Consider the following 14,695-nt stretch of genomic DNA (forward strand, 5'->3'; position numbering starts at 1 on the left):
AAAGTAACTGTGAAATTTAATTCCATAGACTTATGTGTTTTCTAAAGTAATTGTAATAGACAAGAAATGAAACTACAGTTCCACAAAGACTTTTTAGTTCTCTAATGTAAAGTTGTAATAGACAAGAGAGACAAAGATGACATCTTCTAGGCTGAGCTAATGGAAGGTGTTTTTTAACACCATATGGCTTTGAGTTATATGATCTACTTCTTGTACAAATGTGTCATGCTTTTTTTTAAATGTACTCTAGTTTTTTAAATGTACTCTAGTTTTTTTTCTAATTTGATTTTTAAAAATCTTACTTTTTGTCTCTTTTAACAACATGAAGTCCTCTTTTTTTAATGTACTCTAGTTTTAATAACATGTCATGTCATTTTTTCTAATTTGCTTTTTCAAAATTTTAACTTTTGACTCAAAGTTTTGTTTTATAAGAGCCTCTTTTTTTGAAATGCTTTATCCTAAATTATCTCACAAAACGAATTTGGACAGTGCACTAGTCCAAAATTAATGAAATAGGTGTTCGAGCTAGTTTAGGACAATCACATTAAGTACAAGCCAGCATGGCTTTGGTGTTTGAGTTTAACTAGCCACACGGTTGCATAATATTCCAGCCACCGGACTGGTTTAGGACAATACATAACTGGTGTTTGAGCTGACCCAACCACGATTGGATAATGTTCCAACCACCGAGCTGGTGTAGGACAATCACATTAAGTCCAAGCTAGCCTGAAATTAGTGTTTGAGCTGAACCAGCCACATGGTTGCATGATATTCCAACCACCGGGTTGGTTTAGGACAATCACATTAAGTACAGGCCAGCCTAGTAAACTATCCCAAAGCTCAATCACAAACAACCACTGGGTTGGTTTAGGCAACCACTAACCTGCGTTGTATCAAGAAATGAAACAAGTAAACTATCCCAAAGCTCAATCACAAGCAACCACCAGGATGGTTTAGGCAACCACTGACCTGCATTGTATCAAGCATGTGTATGATGTGCTTGTCAAACATCTTGCATCCCGTTTGCTTTCTACAGATGTCCTTGTTATTTGGAGAAACTCTCGAGACATGCACGAAGAGTGGAAGAAATTCCTGATCATCCCAATCGAAGTAGTCTATGGGCTTCAATAGAACACAAGAAAAGGAGAGATAGTCTAAGTGCAGAAGTCATTGCAATAGTGGTGACATTTTGGCATGAAATTACAAGGTGTTGGTAGGGTTGTCACTCTATGAACTTTAGAGTGTGATAATGGTATTTACCTGAGTGGCCTCATATTGCTTCCTTGAATGCTACCACCAATTGCGACATCACAACTCATTTTCTTCACTCTAATGGCAATGATCAAATGCGTGCATCTGCAACAATTGCTTCTTGCTGCTGCTCTGCAAGGAGTCTTTTGTTCCTTGTGCCCTAACCAAGCTTTTCTATCTCGCAGCCTCTGTTTTCTTCTCTTGTAAGCCATGGCGAGTTGCATGTTGCCATGGCGATGATCAATGAAAGACGACAATGCCAAACCAAAACAGAGAGAAGCTAGCTGGTGAGGCAAGCAAAGAATAGAAGAAAACTTACTCGAAAGAAGACAATGGCAAACCAAAGTCTGCGCAAGGTCACGTCGAGGTGCATGTAGGTTGCAGGGCATTTGCAGGGCATTTGCAGGGCAGGGGCACTTTTCCAACTCCTTCCATTTTAGGGTGAATCTAGATACCAATACCAACAACTATCAATGTTTAAAGACCACCATGCACTAGTCCCAATAGTTTGGATATTTTCAATCCATTTTTGTTTCCAACAAATCAAAAAAAAGTTATGGAGCATGCCCTCAAATGGTATGCATCACTTTAGCACAACATTGGAGGCCCATTAACCCATGCATAATGATCTCATTTAGGTGTGTCATTGGGTTGAGGAGAACCTCATGTAGTGTACTTGAGAATGATTACTTGGTTGCATGTATGTATGGAACAAAATTTTGATGTTTTTGAATAAATTGCTATATCCTATAGTCTTTAGGATGCATGCTTCACATGCAACATAGCACTTGTAATGCTTTAATGGTCTCGTTCCAAATCCGTATTCCATACTTTTTTGTTCTCATGTTCAAGTTTGAAATGTGTACTATAACGTGAAGACAAAGTTTGCCGAATTTCATTGAGCAATGCATAAGTTATGGGTCATGCAAGATACCCACATACAAAAAAGTCCCTGAACCTGACCAACAATGGCTACACCTAAGCAAACAATGACCCTTCATTGAATTCTAATCTTCATCTATGAATTTGAAGATATAAGAAGGTACTATATCTCTTGTTGCCAAGATTCCTAAACTTGATGTTGTGGCCAATCTTCACAGAAAACCTTATGCATTGAATTTTTTGCATTTCTTATCTATAGTCCAAAATAAAAGGAAATAGAAAAACTATATCATATACCTCTTGTTTCTAGGACTCCTAACCTTGATATTGTAGCCAATATTCACAGAAAACCTCACGCATTTAGACTTTTTGGGCTTCCCTAACTTTCAAAATTTCTACAATCCAATATAAAAAGAAACAAATAAACTATATTATAAATCTTGTATTTCTTATATATTAAACATATAAAACCAACTACTTTTTATTTATGAAATTCTACACAAATTATGTGCAATACTAAAACAAACCTCTTTAATGATTCCAATTTGCGTTGCACTAGAGGATTGCAAATGTTTCAAAGCTTGGCATCCAAAGTTCCTTTTGAATGAGAAAGAATGTGACTACATCATATAGTATGACAAACTCTAGAATCATTCATACCTGTACTACTTCTATTGTAGAGTTTGAAACTTCATCAAATTGCGCATCATCTTGTGTAATCAAAAAATTGAATAAAAGTCATGACACCAATACTATTAAGTATACATAACTTCAGTAGAACAAGAAAGTCTATTATAATTTTATTACAACCTTATGATATAGTATTTTATTTTGTATAGAATGAGAAAAATCTGATGTATAGGTTATAATCTCTCCATGTTGTGAATATTCATCCTGGACACGAGATTCTATGTTAGATTACTATGTTTAAAACAAGAGTCCACATTTTTCTTATGGGATCTAGATTGACTTGCTTAATCAAAGAAACACTATATTCAAATGAGCTATAATATACATTACAAATGTATAAATTATGAAAAAACATAAGTGCCTTCAATTGAAGATCTAAACTATCTATCACCTCTAAAGAGGTTTCATCATCACTTGTTGATACATCATTGATATGGGTTTTTGCAAGTTCTAAAAGATCTCCTTTCTATCAAATAACACAATATATAATTAGTAAGGTTAAAGCTATACATTTGAAGAAGTAAATTAAAAAATATGCTATTTATAAAAGGTAAATATTTACCCCTCCTTTTATAACACACTTTCTTCTAGGATTGTCTGTCCTATGAGAATTACAATCCTATTGAATCAAAATAAGATATTAAAATATCTCATGAAACTTGTGGCGAAAAGTGCATAAAATAAACCAAGGCTACTAAATTAATTAATTCTTAATAAGCTATCCCTTTGCAAATCTGAAGCACTTCCTGTACTATGGAATTCTCTGTTTGAACTCTCCAATCTTCTAAGGAAGTTTCATCTGTATTTTGGTCTCCTTTCTGGTATACAACATAGGATAATATCAGTCACATTGAGAAACTCTATTGAAAAATGAAAGCACTAAAATGTCTCCTTTGAAAACTTTGTAGAAATCATCTCATAATGTAGATATATTGTGGTATGAAATTTTGCATACCATGTCAACATGTGCAGAATAGTCAAATAGGTCCTCGTCAGAAGTTGAAACAACTTCTTTGTTCTTATGAGTCTTACATGCAACAAAAAAATATAATGAAATATGAAATACTTGATATAAAATTATTTCTTTAGAGAAAACTTAGACACTAGCAACATTTAAGAGTTTAGATTCTAATCAAATCTAAAGAGTCAATGCTCCACATGTCAAGGTAGTCACGCAATGAGAGCCAAACTTTATCCTGTACCAAAGCATCTCTTTCTTTAACAATCTTGTTTGTTCTCTCCCAATGTAGCCAATTTTCAAAATCCCTGATATGTTCTTGTCTTTGGTTTAGACAATGAGGGTTGTTAAAGTTTTGAGAGTCCCAATTGGAGATCACCTCCTTAATGACATTGTGCTTTTCTGCATCTTGACACGATATGTGTGATGCAAGCAAGCTAAGAATTGCAAACATGGATTCATCATATGATGCCTTTACATGCCCACCAGATAGATCATGCATAAAACCACCCAACCCATAGAGAGAGGAGAGTGAGGGATGTGCATTGAATAAAATTTCAAGTATGGTTGTCTCGGGTTGTTGAACACCTGCATGCATCTCTACTATATGTTCCCATTGTTTCTCAAATAAGATCTTTCTCTTATTTTGAAAGAGTCTTGAATGATTGATGATATTATATTACTTACTCCTTTTTCTATCTTTTACTTTCTTTCTCCATCTTCTGGGTTGTATCTCCACATGATGATCCTCTTTCTTTCTACATCCAGCCTTAGCATGTGGAATAGATGTCTGTATCCTATGGATGGAATTCAGCTGTAGTTGTGGCCTTCTTCTCTCAAGATATTCCTTCTCCTAACCTTGCAAACAACATTTCCATTTTGCAACTCCATTTGAATCCTCTATGGCAACTTGATGAATCTCAAATTTTCCTATTATCAAAAAGCCAAATCTAAGTCTGACAAAATTTATCATAAGTTCATATGTCTAGAATCATAAACAAAATACAAGAAGAAAAGTACCTGAAGGATTTCTCAATATATTACTATAACCATCAATATTAAAATTATGTTTCACTCCAAAGTGAGTGAGGATAGATTCAGCCAAACCATCTGGATCTTGGCTTTCCATTCCCAAGCATCGAGGTGCAATCCACTCCCATAAGAATTTATCTTTCGATGAACGCTTTGAGAAACCTAACTCTATTGAGTGTTCAACTCCTGCAAATATTTGAAAATCATAAAAGATATGGTCATAGAATAAGTCTTGAATACAAGCTTTCATCAAACTTTGCTATTATTTCTTACCGGAGAACCTTGTGCACCCATTGCCTACTCCTTCATCCTCTTGCACCTCCACACATTTTCCTTTTGATGTAGACATTTCTCTAGACATTTTCATTGAGTCTAACATGCATAGAAATGTAAATAGATACAAGGAAACCCAACCTTTATTAGTAAGTAGCAAATAATATGCTTAATCAATTAAAGTATCACATGCACCTGAGCATAATGTCAATCTTCTCCTCTTTGGTATTTGATCATGAGTAGCCATGAACACTGAGTTTGAGTAGCAAGACTGAGTGTTAAACTTCAATATTAAGATGATACTTTAAAATAAATGACTCAAAAATGTATTTAAGTTTCATTTTTAATAGTACTAAAGACTTAATAGTAGGCTGGCCACAAATTGTAGCACCATATCAAGTAATATAAGCAGTAGTATGTTGTAATGCAGCCCAAAACATTCCAAAAGGAGGCCAAATCGGTCAAGGCTTTCATGCTTCAGTCCATATTGTAATTTTTGTCCCAAATCCACTCCATGGCCACATGCCAAGCAATAAAGCTTACAAGAATTATGTAGTAGGCTACAATAACTTGGAAACATTATGTAGCAGGATGCATCAATAGCAACAAGTTGCTATGCATCCCAAAACAAATTGTCAAGCCATTTACCCTATATGTACCCCTCCTTCAAGGCCACATGCCAAGAAATAGAAGCTGAAGTTACAAGCATTATTTAGCAACAAAAATACACATGTTACCATGTAGATCATCATGCATACCGCTCATATTTTTTGTAGAAGACCGTATTAGATAATTTGGGAAAAACACAATTCCAAGAATGGCAGTTTTGGAAGAAATTGTAGCTCCCCTCAATGAAAAAATAGGAGAAATATGTGAAAATAGACTAGATAGCCATTCATGAAGTGTGAAATATCAATTACATTCTCAAATAATAAATAGAATATCAGTGTCTAATCTACGTTATCATCTCGGGGGGGTCACTCATCATATGTAACTCTATCACGTGAGTTCAACAAAAGGATATTTTTTATTTCTAAAATTTACAGAAATAAATATACATAAGGGACAATTTTAAATAGTTTTGGAAAAAAATTACAGATTTGTATAGAAAAGGGGTACATTTTATTAATGAAAAATTTTACAGATAAGGGATTTTAAATATAGGCCTTGAACGCACGTGATATAGAGGGTTTGTACATAGTGACCCCCCCGAGGTTATCATCAACAAAATAAAAAACTTTAAAACCCATTTGAGTTAGATTCATCTCATGAGCCATAGTGATCTTCAAAAACACCTTCATAATAGCTCTCTGGAATTTCCATTGATATTGAGACTCGCTTTGTTGTGAGAATTCTCATTTGAAAATCTCCAAAACACCGTTTAAAAAATGTAGAGTGTAATTAATAACCATGAGTATTGCAATGAAAACGCACATGCTCTTTAACTTGACCAAGTGTTTTTAGAGGAGAATGAATGCAAGATATGTAGTTGATGGAAAATCAATGGGCAATGACAAGCATTTGATGTAATTTAGGTGGCAATGACAATCATTTATTGTGCACTTTCAATGTTTAGACTGACTAGCATTATTGTAAAAGGATAACTTTACATGTCATGTTCATTACTCATTGCAAAGTAAAAAAGTACACTTTAGGATGAAAACATAACAACTTGTTGATGCACCATTGAAATCCCTGAAATAAATCATGATTCCAAAGAAACTCTCAATTTCTAGCCCCAAAGAGAATGGCACTGGAAAGAATGGCATGAGAGACACTCCTTCAAAATACATTATGAATGTAGTTATGAACATGTTTGCATATTATTCACACACAACAATTACGCACCAATTTACATAGCTGGCAAGAAAGGAGTAATTCCCATAAGTAATGATTGTATAAAGAAATACAATGTTGTTATTCAAAACTCATAGTCTGCAAATAGCTCCTCTCTTGCATGTATATCATCTATAAATTCAATACAAATGTGACCATATTCTGAAATATCTATGTTCATCATGGGGTCATACCAAGGTGGAACATTAGGGGAAAATACATAACAAACGTTTGGCTTTACATTGGTATTTCTATTGCTGTTAATAAATCCTGCCACATTGCCATATTTAACATCACCAACAATATGCACCATATCCTTCATAGGGACAGTAGGGTCCTCTTGGATAGAGTACTTCTTTAGCCTTGGATGAACTCTACATAATTCCTTCCAGTCTCTGTAGGAGTACTTGTCACCTCCATAATGGAGAATAGTAGTCCCTCTCTTGATGGAGTCATGCACAAACAAGCCCAAGCCATCACCTGTAATGGTTGACTCATGCACCTCGAAAGCCACATTTTTTATCCAGAACACTTCGTTGATAGGGGCAGGTAACTTTGGTGGTCCAAATGGATTTCGTTCTGGTATGTACCTACTCAAGCTTGATTTGAACGTATATCTATCTACATCACAAAAGACAAATTCAATTAGCTGCAACAATAGTTATATAGACTTGAGATAAAATCAAAAAACACTTTGACATATGTACCTTCATGGAAAATACGCATTCTGTAGTCGGTTTATGTAGCCCTTAGCAATGTATTTCTTGATATAGTGACCTTTGTACCCTAGGTCTATAGCCAATTGAGAAACTTGCATAGCATTCATGCTAGAGAGTTGCGAAGCATTCCTTAAAAGTCTTATTTGGGATGCATTGAGTTTAGGCACCTGGCCATCACCACCATGGGTTGCCCTAGGGTGTACACCCTTTGGTTCTGTATTACCACCTATAGCCCTCTCTCTTAGTTGATATGCAAGAGGAAGATTTCTTGTTTTATATTCCATTCTTGACCATGCATGATTTTCCTCCCTCCATTCATCAATTACTTTCTGGACAAGGTTGAAATCCTTATGCCCCTCCATCACAGGTAATTGTCCATACCGATTTGTCTCAATCATGCTACGCACATCTTTAGTTTCATCAAGTTGTAGTAAGTATGGCATCAACTCTCTGAGTAGAATATTATCATCCTTGTCTTGTACATCAAACGTTGAAGGAAATATGCAATTTGATGGAGGGCTAATGCAAGCCTTGTATGGGGAGTCATCAACAAGGATTGTCCTTCTAGCATCACATCCAAATGCCTTTGAGATTTTTGCTAAGGGTTTGAACATTGCCTCAACACCAACCTTGTCAGGCCTATTTATCCTCGTCTTACTGTAAGTGTAGCATCCTTGCTGAGACCATATAACAAAGAAAGGGAGGCTCTCATTTGCATAATTTTGCAACTTTTCTACCATATCAAGTACGTTATACTCCATCGCAGTTGACCAGATACCTACATTAAATCTTTGTAGCAAGATTTTAAGAAATTCTATGCACCCAGGACGAACAACCATATAACTATTTTTGCCATGCATAATAGATGGATGTATTGGAGACTTGAATAGGCAATGACTTAATAACAAGCCATTCAAGTCTAATATGATTGTTAATCCTGGCATATACAAAGAAATTGTATGTGGATATAGATCCAAATTCTCCTTGAAGTTGCTGGCTTCTGACTCATCCAAATTGTCAGGTGCTATGTTTTCATACATGTTTGCAACAACAATAAGATTATCTAGTCTTGTCCCCAATGTTGAGACAGTACGTTCATCCATATTCTCTTCTAAAAGTATTGGATTCATGATATTCCTTGCAATTTTCTCCATTTTTGGGGTTATGTTTTCTTCTATACGTCCTGTATCCATCGTGTAATTGATAGTCCCCATTTTGGGTGGTATGTTGCCCTCTACATTTGATGTCTCCATATCCTTCCATGCATCATTGGTCCCTGTGGAAGTTGAGGAATATAGAAATATTTTGATTCTTTAGAGTGTATTCAACAATGTCAAAGCACAAAAGCATATGAAACTAATAAATAACAATAAAGTATGAACATTATCCATCGCCGTTCACTGAATCCATTGTCTTTTTGGGAAATGGCACTGGTGCCAATCTCTCTAAAGGTCGATTGAGAATGCAAATAGTGCAACCTTTCTCTCTGAACTCATAGAGAGAATGGCACTAGTGCCATTCTTCTCTTGGGGTGGTGCTAGTGCCATTTTACATATAAGGTTATGGAGAATGCCACTAGTGCCTTTCTCTATATCCTCATTGGGAGGAGAGAATACTACTAGTGCCTCCCCCCATGTCCCAAAAGAAATGTACAATGCATGATCTGAAAGCATAGATATTGTTTTACTTTGGTCCAATAGATTTGTAGAAAGCACCCAAATCCAAACTTTGGTAGCATAGTTAATACTATACAATTTTTAATCTCTGTAATGCTTTCAACTAACATAGATTCAAGAAAGGAACATAACAGTATTACCATTTCTACATAACCACGAAGAGAGAATGGCACTAGTGCCAATCTCCATATGAGGTCACATAAAATATTGTTAATAGTACCTCTTATGTATAACCCGACATAGGGAGAATGACACTAGTACCATTCCCCATGTCATTATGTCACACAATTTTATCATACCAAATGTTTAATCTCTTTAATATAATGAGAGTATGTGCATAAAAGTCATATTATTTTGAAACTGAATACACAAGGCATAAATGAGTAGCTAAAGACCTTGCTCCAAATCTTCCAATGTCATCTTTGGGATAGCTTCAAGATCTACTTCAGTTAAAGGTCACAAGTCTTCAATGTGATGCTCACCCTCTTTAATTCCTTCATTGATAGGTGAATCAGCTCTATGTGTCTCAAGAGGCCTCTCAATGCTAGACCAAATCTTAATATGGGGATTATTTGATGCATGTGCCACACACATAGCCTCGACCTCTGTCGCCTGTTGGGATGTCTTCACCAGTGAGATCACTTTTCTTTTGCTTGACAATGCTTGTAATGCCACACATCCATTAGTAAAGACGTCCACAACAACTTCATGTTCCCTACTACAATAGCACCTGATGCACTCCTTCATGATGCCATGCTTCACAACCGCCTCTTTTTCATACTCATCAGAATAAAGAATATTGTCCTCAATTATCGTGTATGGCCTTGTGTTTTCTAACATGTGCTCAAATCCATCAAACCCATCATGTGAGCTTACAAATGACAAAAAATAGAAGGTCTCAGACAAACCCTTTTGTGCACTCTCCGATTCATGGATAACACCCACAAACCTTCTATGCCAAAATCGAGCCTCTATCATTGCTTCCTTGAGATTTACCATCTCTGTCATTGTCATAAATGATAGCAATACATACTCTGATGGAGTGGCAACGGTCTCCATCAAGCCACAGAGCAACTTCTTGAAGGCATCCTTATCCCAACACATGCCTTTGGTAGATCCCTCTGAGGTGTCAAGCACACACAAGCTGATTGGAAGTTGTCCCTTGGAGTGACGTGTTAGAAAGCTCTCCCCCTCCATCTCCATGTTCACTTGAATAATTGTCCAAGGAAAACAAGACTGCGATGTAGACTTGTTACCCTCTATTGAACTAATCACCCAATCAACATAGATTGACGCGGCTTCTGGGAAATCAGGTGTGGACTTGCCAACTTGTAGCTTCTCTTTGACCCATGACTCACATGAACCCTTGAAGCTCTGATAAACAATTGAATCAATTTTGAAGTAAGTTGCAAGGGCATCCCATGTTTGATGTTGGGGTGAAGGGTGACGTGAGTTGAACTCCTTGATGAGTGCTTCTTTCAGGGCTCTATCATGCTTAATCTCCATTGCCCATACATCTTCGTCTTCCAATCCTAGCAGACACCTCATATATGTTATTGTGGGATTTCCACCCTCAAGATCACCCTGCTTCACAATGTCGAAATCCTAATCCATTGTTCGTAGATGTCATCATCGTATGTGACCATGTGTGTGTCCTTGGTAGCAAAGTTTGCGCCCATCGATACGCTTGCAACTCCTACAAAATTCTATTAAAAAAAATCAAAATCATCTTAGACATTCTTCTAATCCAAATCATGTAATAGAGATAATAATGACACTAGTGCGATTCTCCCATTACCATGTCAAAAGCATGACTTGGTAACTAGAAGAATGGCACTAGTGCCATTCTCACATCAGGGAATTGACACTACTATCATTTCTTTTACAAAGCCATAAACATTCTTGAAATAAAAAATGCATACAAAACAAAGTTTATTACTCACATCCCAACTTTGTTGATCTTTATGCCCTTTGACAAGGCCTTGGGCTGGTTTCTTTGGTCGTCCAAATGCAATCCACTGCGCCCTTAGGTGTTGTAAGATATCGATATATGGTTGATTTTTCAAAACGGTCTGTGCCTCCATGTTGGCCATTGATGATATCTTACAACTTGCTTCAACTGGTGCATTGACAACAATTCTCGCCTTCCTCCGTGTATAGAAACCTTTTCGTTGATTGAAGGCTTCTCCATGTGCTTTAGTTCTAAACATCAGGCTTGTAGCATAAATCGAATGCTGCCCTGCGAGAATCCAATAATTATACTCCTTTAACTTTTCCACCTTTTTCTCTTCCTTGCACATCAGAGTATTTGTGCCTGTGTGGTAAGGCATCAGATATGCACATGTTGCAGGAGGTTGTGCATTCATTGCAAAACTCTTGACCAAGTCATTGACATAGCTGAGGGTCAATGTCCTGTACACATATTGGCTTGGTGCTCTAAAGCAATTCATCATTGGGATCAACACCTCAAACTCCAAACCAAATGGGAAGTACTCTACGTACTCCATCAAGCTTGTCATACTTGTGTCCTTCCTTTCCAATTTCTTTTGTAGTTCCTTAAAGTCAACATCTGGCTAGATTTTCTTGTACAGAATGATAGTTTCTTCAAATGACTTCTCACCATGGCCTGTTATATGTGTCTCACCACTACTCGTTGCATCACCTCCACTTCCAGTTCCATCAGTGACTATTCCCGTACCTCCCTATTTTCCTCCTAAAGTTGTCTCTTTATCTTTAGCTTCTTCATCCAGTTTATCCCCAATGCTTGTTTTTCCATCTGACCTTGTTTCCTTCTCACCTATTGTTTCCTCCTCACAGGTCTCTCTAGCCTTCTCTTTCAATGTATTCTGAGACACTTGAGAGATTGATCCCTCAACATCACTTTTCTTGGTTCTTTTCGAAACTTTTCTACTCTTTTTTATATCTTGCTTTATCCCTTTTGTTACCAAATCAAAGCTTTCTAATATCTGTTGGTTGGTATAATTTTCTGGCTCATTAATCCAACCCCTAGATATCATCGTGTCCTCCCCAGTAGCATTCATCCTCGCATGATCAAAACAAGCAGGATCCAATTGATACACATTGCCACCCAATGTATGAATTTTGAGACAAGGAACATTGTCTTTCTCGGTATCCTCCATCTCTTTAACTTGTCTAACATCTTCAAGAGTTGTTCCTTGGATATTCACAAAACAATGCGCTTTATGGAGTTTTTGGAGTTCGTTATTGTGTATATCCAAAAACCATCCTCTTCTAGAACTAACTCCATCATAAACTGACACCTCTCGAACCTTTCTCTTTCCCTTGCTAGCCATTCTTGCAATGTTCTGTTAACAAAAGAACCAAGGACACAATGAAATGTATAATAGAAAATCATAAGTGTAATAGGAAATATTACAACCACAATGCAACTTCTATTAACAAAATCACCAAGGTGAAGCAACTTATATATGCATTATGAAAAACTACACCAACACAGTAAGCAAATAAACACAATATCAAAGTTAATATGCCAATGCACATGTGAGTTTAGGATTCCTTGTGCATGTTTTTAGGGAGTTTTTAGGTCATGGTATGAGATTGGCACCACTACCATTCTCCACTGGTGGCGTTCTCCACAGAGATTGACACAATTCCATATGATCTCTACACAGGGGAGACTATGATCACTACATAGAAGAATGCACATGTGAGTTTAGGCTTCTCAATGCAATTTCTTAGGGCCTAATAAGAGATTGGCACCACTGCCATTCTCCACTTGTACAAATGTTTACCCTACTATTCTAGAAGGGGTATTCCAGTGATCTAAGGAGAGTGGTGTCCAATTCCATTCCACATGTGAGTTTGATGATCTTAGTGTCATTATGTAGTTGCCAGCATGAGATTGGCATCACTGCCATTCTCAACTAGTGGTAGTCTAGACAAACTAAACCTATAGATTGACATTCCACTATTTTATTAGATGCAGTAGGATAATGGCAAAAGTGCCAATGCACAGGTGAGTTTAGGATTCCTTGTGCATGTTTTCAGGTCATGCTATGAGATTGGCACCACTACCATTCTCCACTGGTGGCATTCTCCACAGAGATTGACACAATTCCATATGATATCTACATAGCAGAGACAGTGATCACTACATAGAAGAATGCACATGTGAGTTTAGGCTTCTCAATGCCATTTCTTAGGGCCTAATAAGAGATTGGCACCACTGCCATTCTCCACTTGTACAAATGTTTACCCTACTATTCTAGGAGGCGTATTCTAGGAGAGTGGTGTCCGATTCCAATCCACATTGATGATCTCAGTGTGATTATGTAGTTGCCAGCATGAGATTGGCATCACTGCCATTCTCCACTAGTGGTAGCCTAGACAAACTAAACCTATAGATTGACATTCCACTAATTTTATTGGCTGCAGTAGGATAATGGCAAAAGTGCCAATGCACATGTGAGTTTAGGATTTCTTGTGCATGTTTTTAGGTCATGGAATGAGATTGGCACCACTACCATTCTCCACATAGATTGACACAAATCCATATGAACTCTACACATCGGAGACTGTGATCCCTACAAAGAAGAATGCACATGTGAGTTTAGGCTTCTCAATGCCATTTCTTAGGGCCTAATAAGAGATTGGCACCACTGCCATTCTTCACTTGTACAAATGTTTACCCTACTATTCTAGGAGGGGTATTCCAGTGATCATAGGAGAGTGGTGTCTGATTCCATTCCACATGTGAGTTTGATGATCTCAGTGTCATTATGTAGTTGCCAGCATGAGATTGGCATCACTCCCTTTCTCTGCTAGTGGTAATCTAGACAAACTAAACCTATAGATTGACATTCCACTAATTTTATTGGCTGCAGTAGGATAATGGCAAAAGTGCAAATGCACATGTGAGTTTAGGATTCCTTGTGCATGTTTTCAGGTCATGGTATGAGATTGGCATTACTACCATTCTCCACTGGTGGCATTCTCCATAGAGATTGATACAATTCCATATGATCTCTACATAGCCGAGACAGTGATCACTACATAGAAGAATGCACATGTGAGTTTAGGATTCCTTGTGCAGGTTTTCAGGTCAAGGTAGTGGTGCCAATCTCTTATTATTGGCTGCAGTAGGATAATGGAAAAAGTGCCAATGCACATGTGAGTTTAGGATTCCTTGTGCATGTTTTTAGGTCATGGTATGAGATTGGCACCACTGCCATTCTCCACATAGATTGACACAAATCCATATGAACGCTACACAGCGGAGACTGTGATCACTACAAAGAAGAATGCACATGTGAGTTTAGGCTTTTTAATGCGATTTCTTAGGGCCTAATAAGAGGTTGGCACCAATGCCATTCTCCACTTGTACAAATGTTTACCCT

General features: G+C 37.1%; 1 protein-coding gene across 1 annotated transcript; it reads right to left on the bottom strand.

Moving 5' to 3' along the window:
* Positions 1-3,533: 3,533 nt before the first annotated feature.
* Positions 3,534-8,480, bottom strand: LOC147890279 (uncharacterized). Its single transcript, XM_087390253.1, has 3 exons — positions 7,968-8,480; positions 3,779-3,850; positions 3,534-3,641 (listed from the first exon to the last, which is right to left on the bottom strand). Exons 1-3 carry the CDS (start codon positions 8,478-8,480, stop codon positions 3,534-3,536), a joined length of 693 nt encoding a protein of 230 aa, XP_087246379.1.
* Positions 8,481-14,695: the final 6,215 nt, after the last annotated feature.

The sequence above is a fragment of the Dipteris shenzhenensis genome, chromosome 19, assembly GCF_047967505.1.
Source record: "Dipteris shenzhenensis isolate YYH24624 ecotype China chromosome 19, Dip_SZ_1.0, whole genome shotgun sequence".
NCBI lineage: Eukaryota > Viridiplantae > Streptophyta > Polypodiopsida > Gleicheniales > Dipteridaceae > Dipteris > Dipteris shenzhenensis.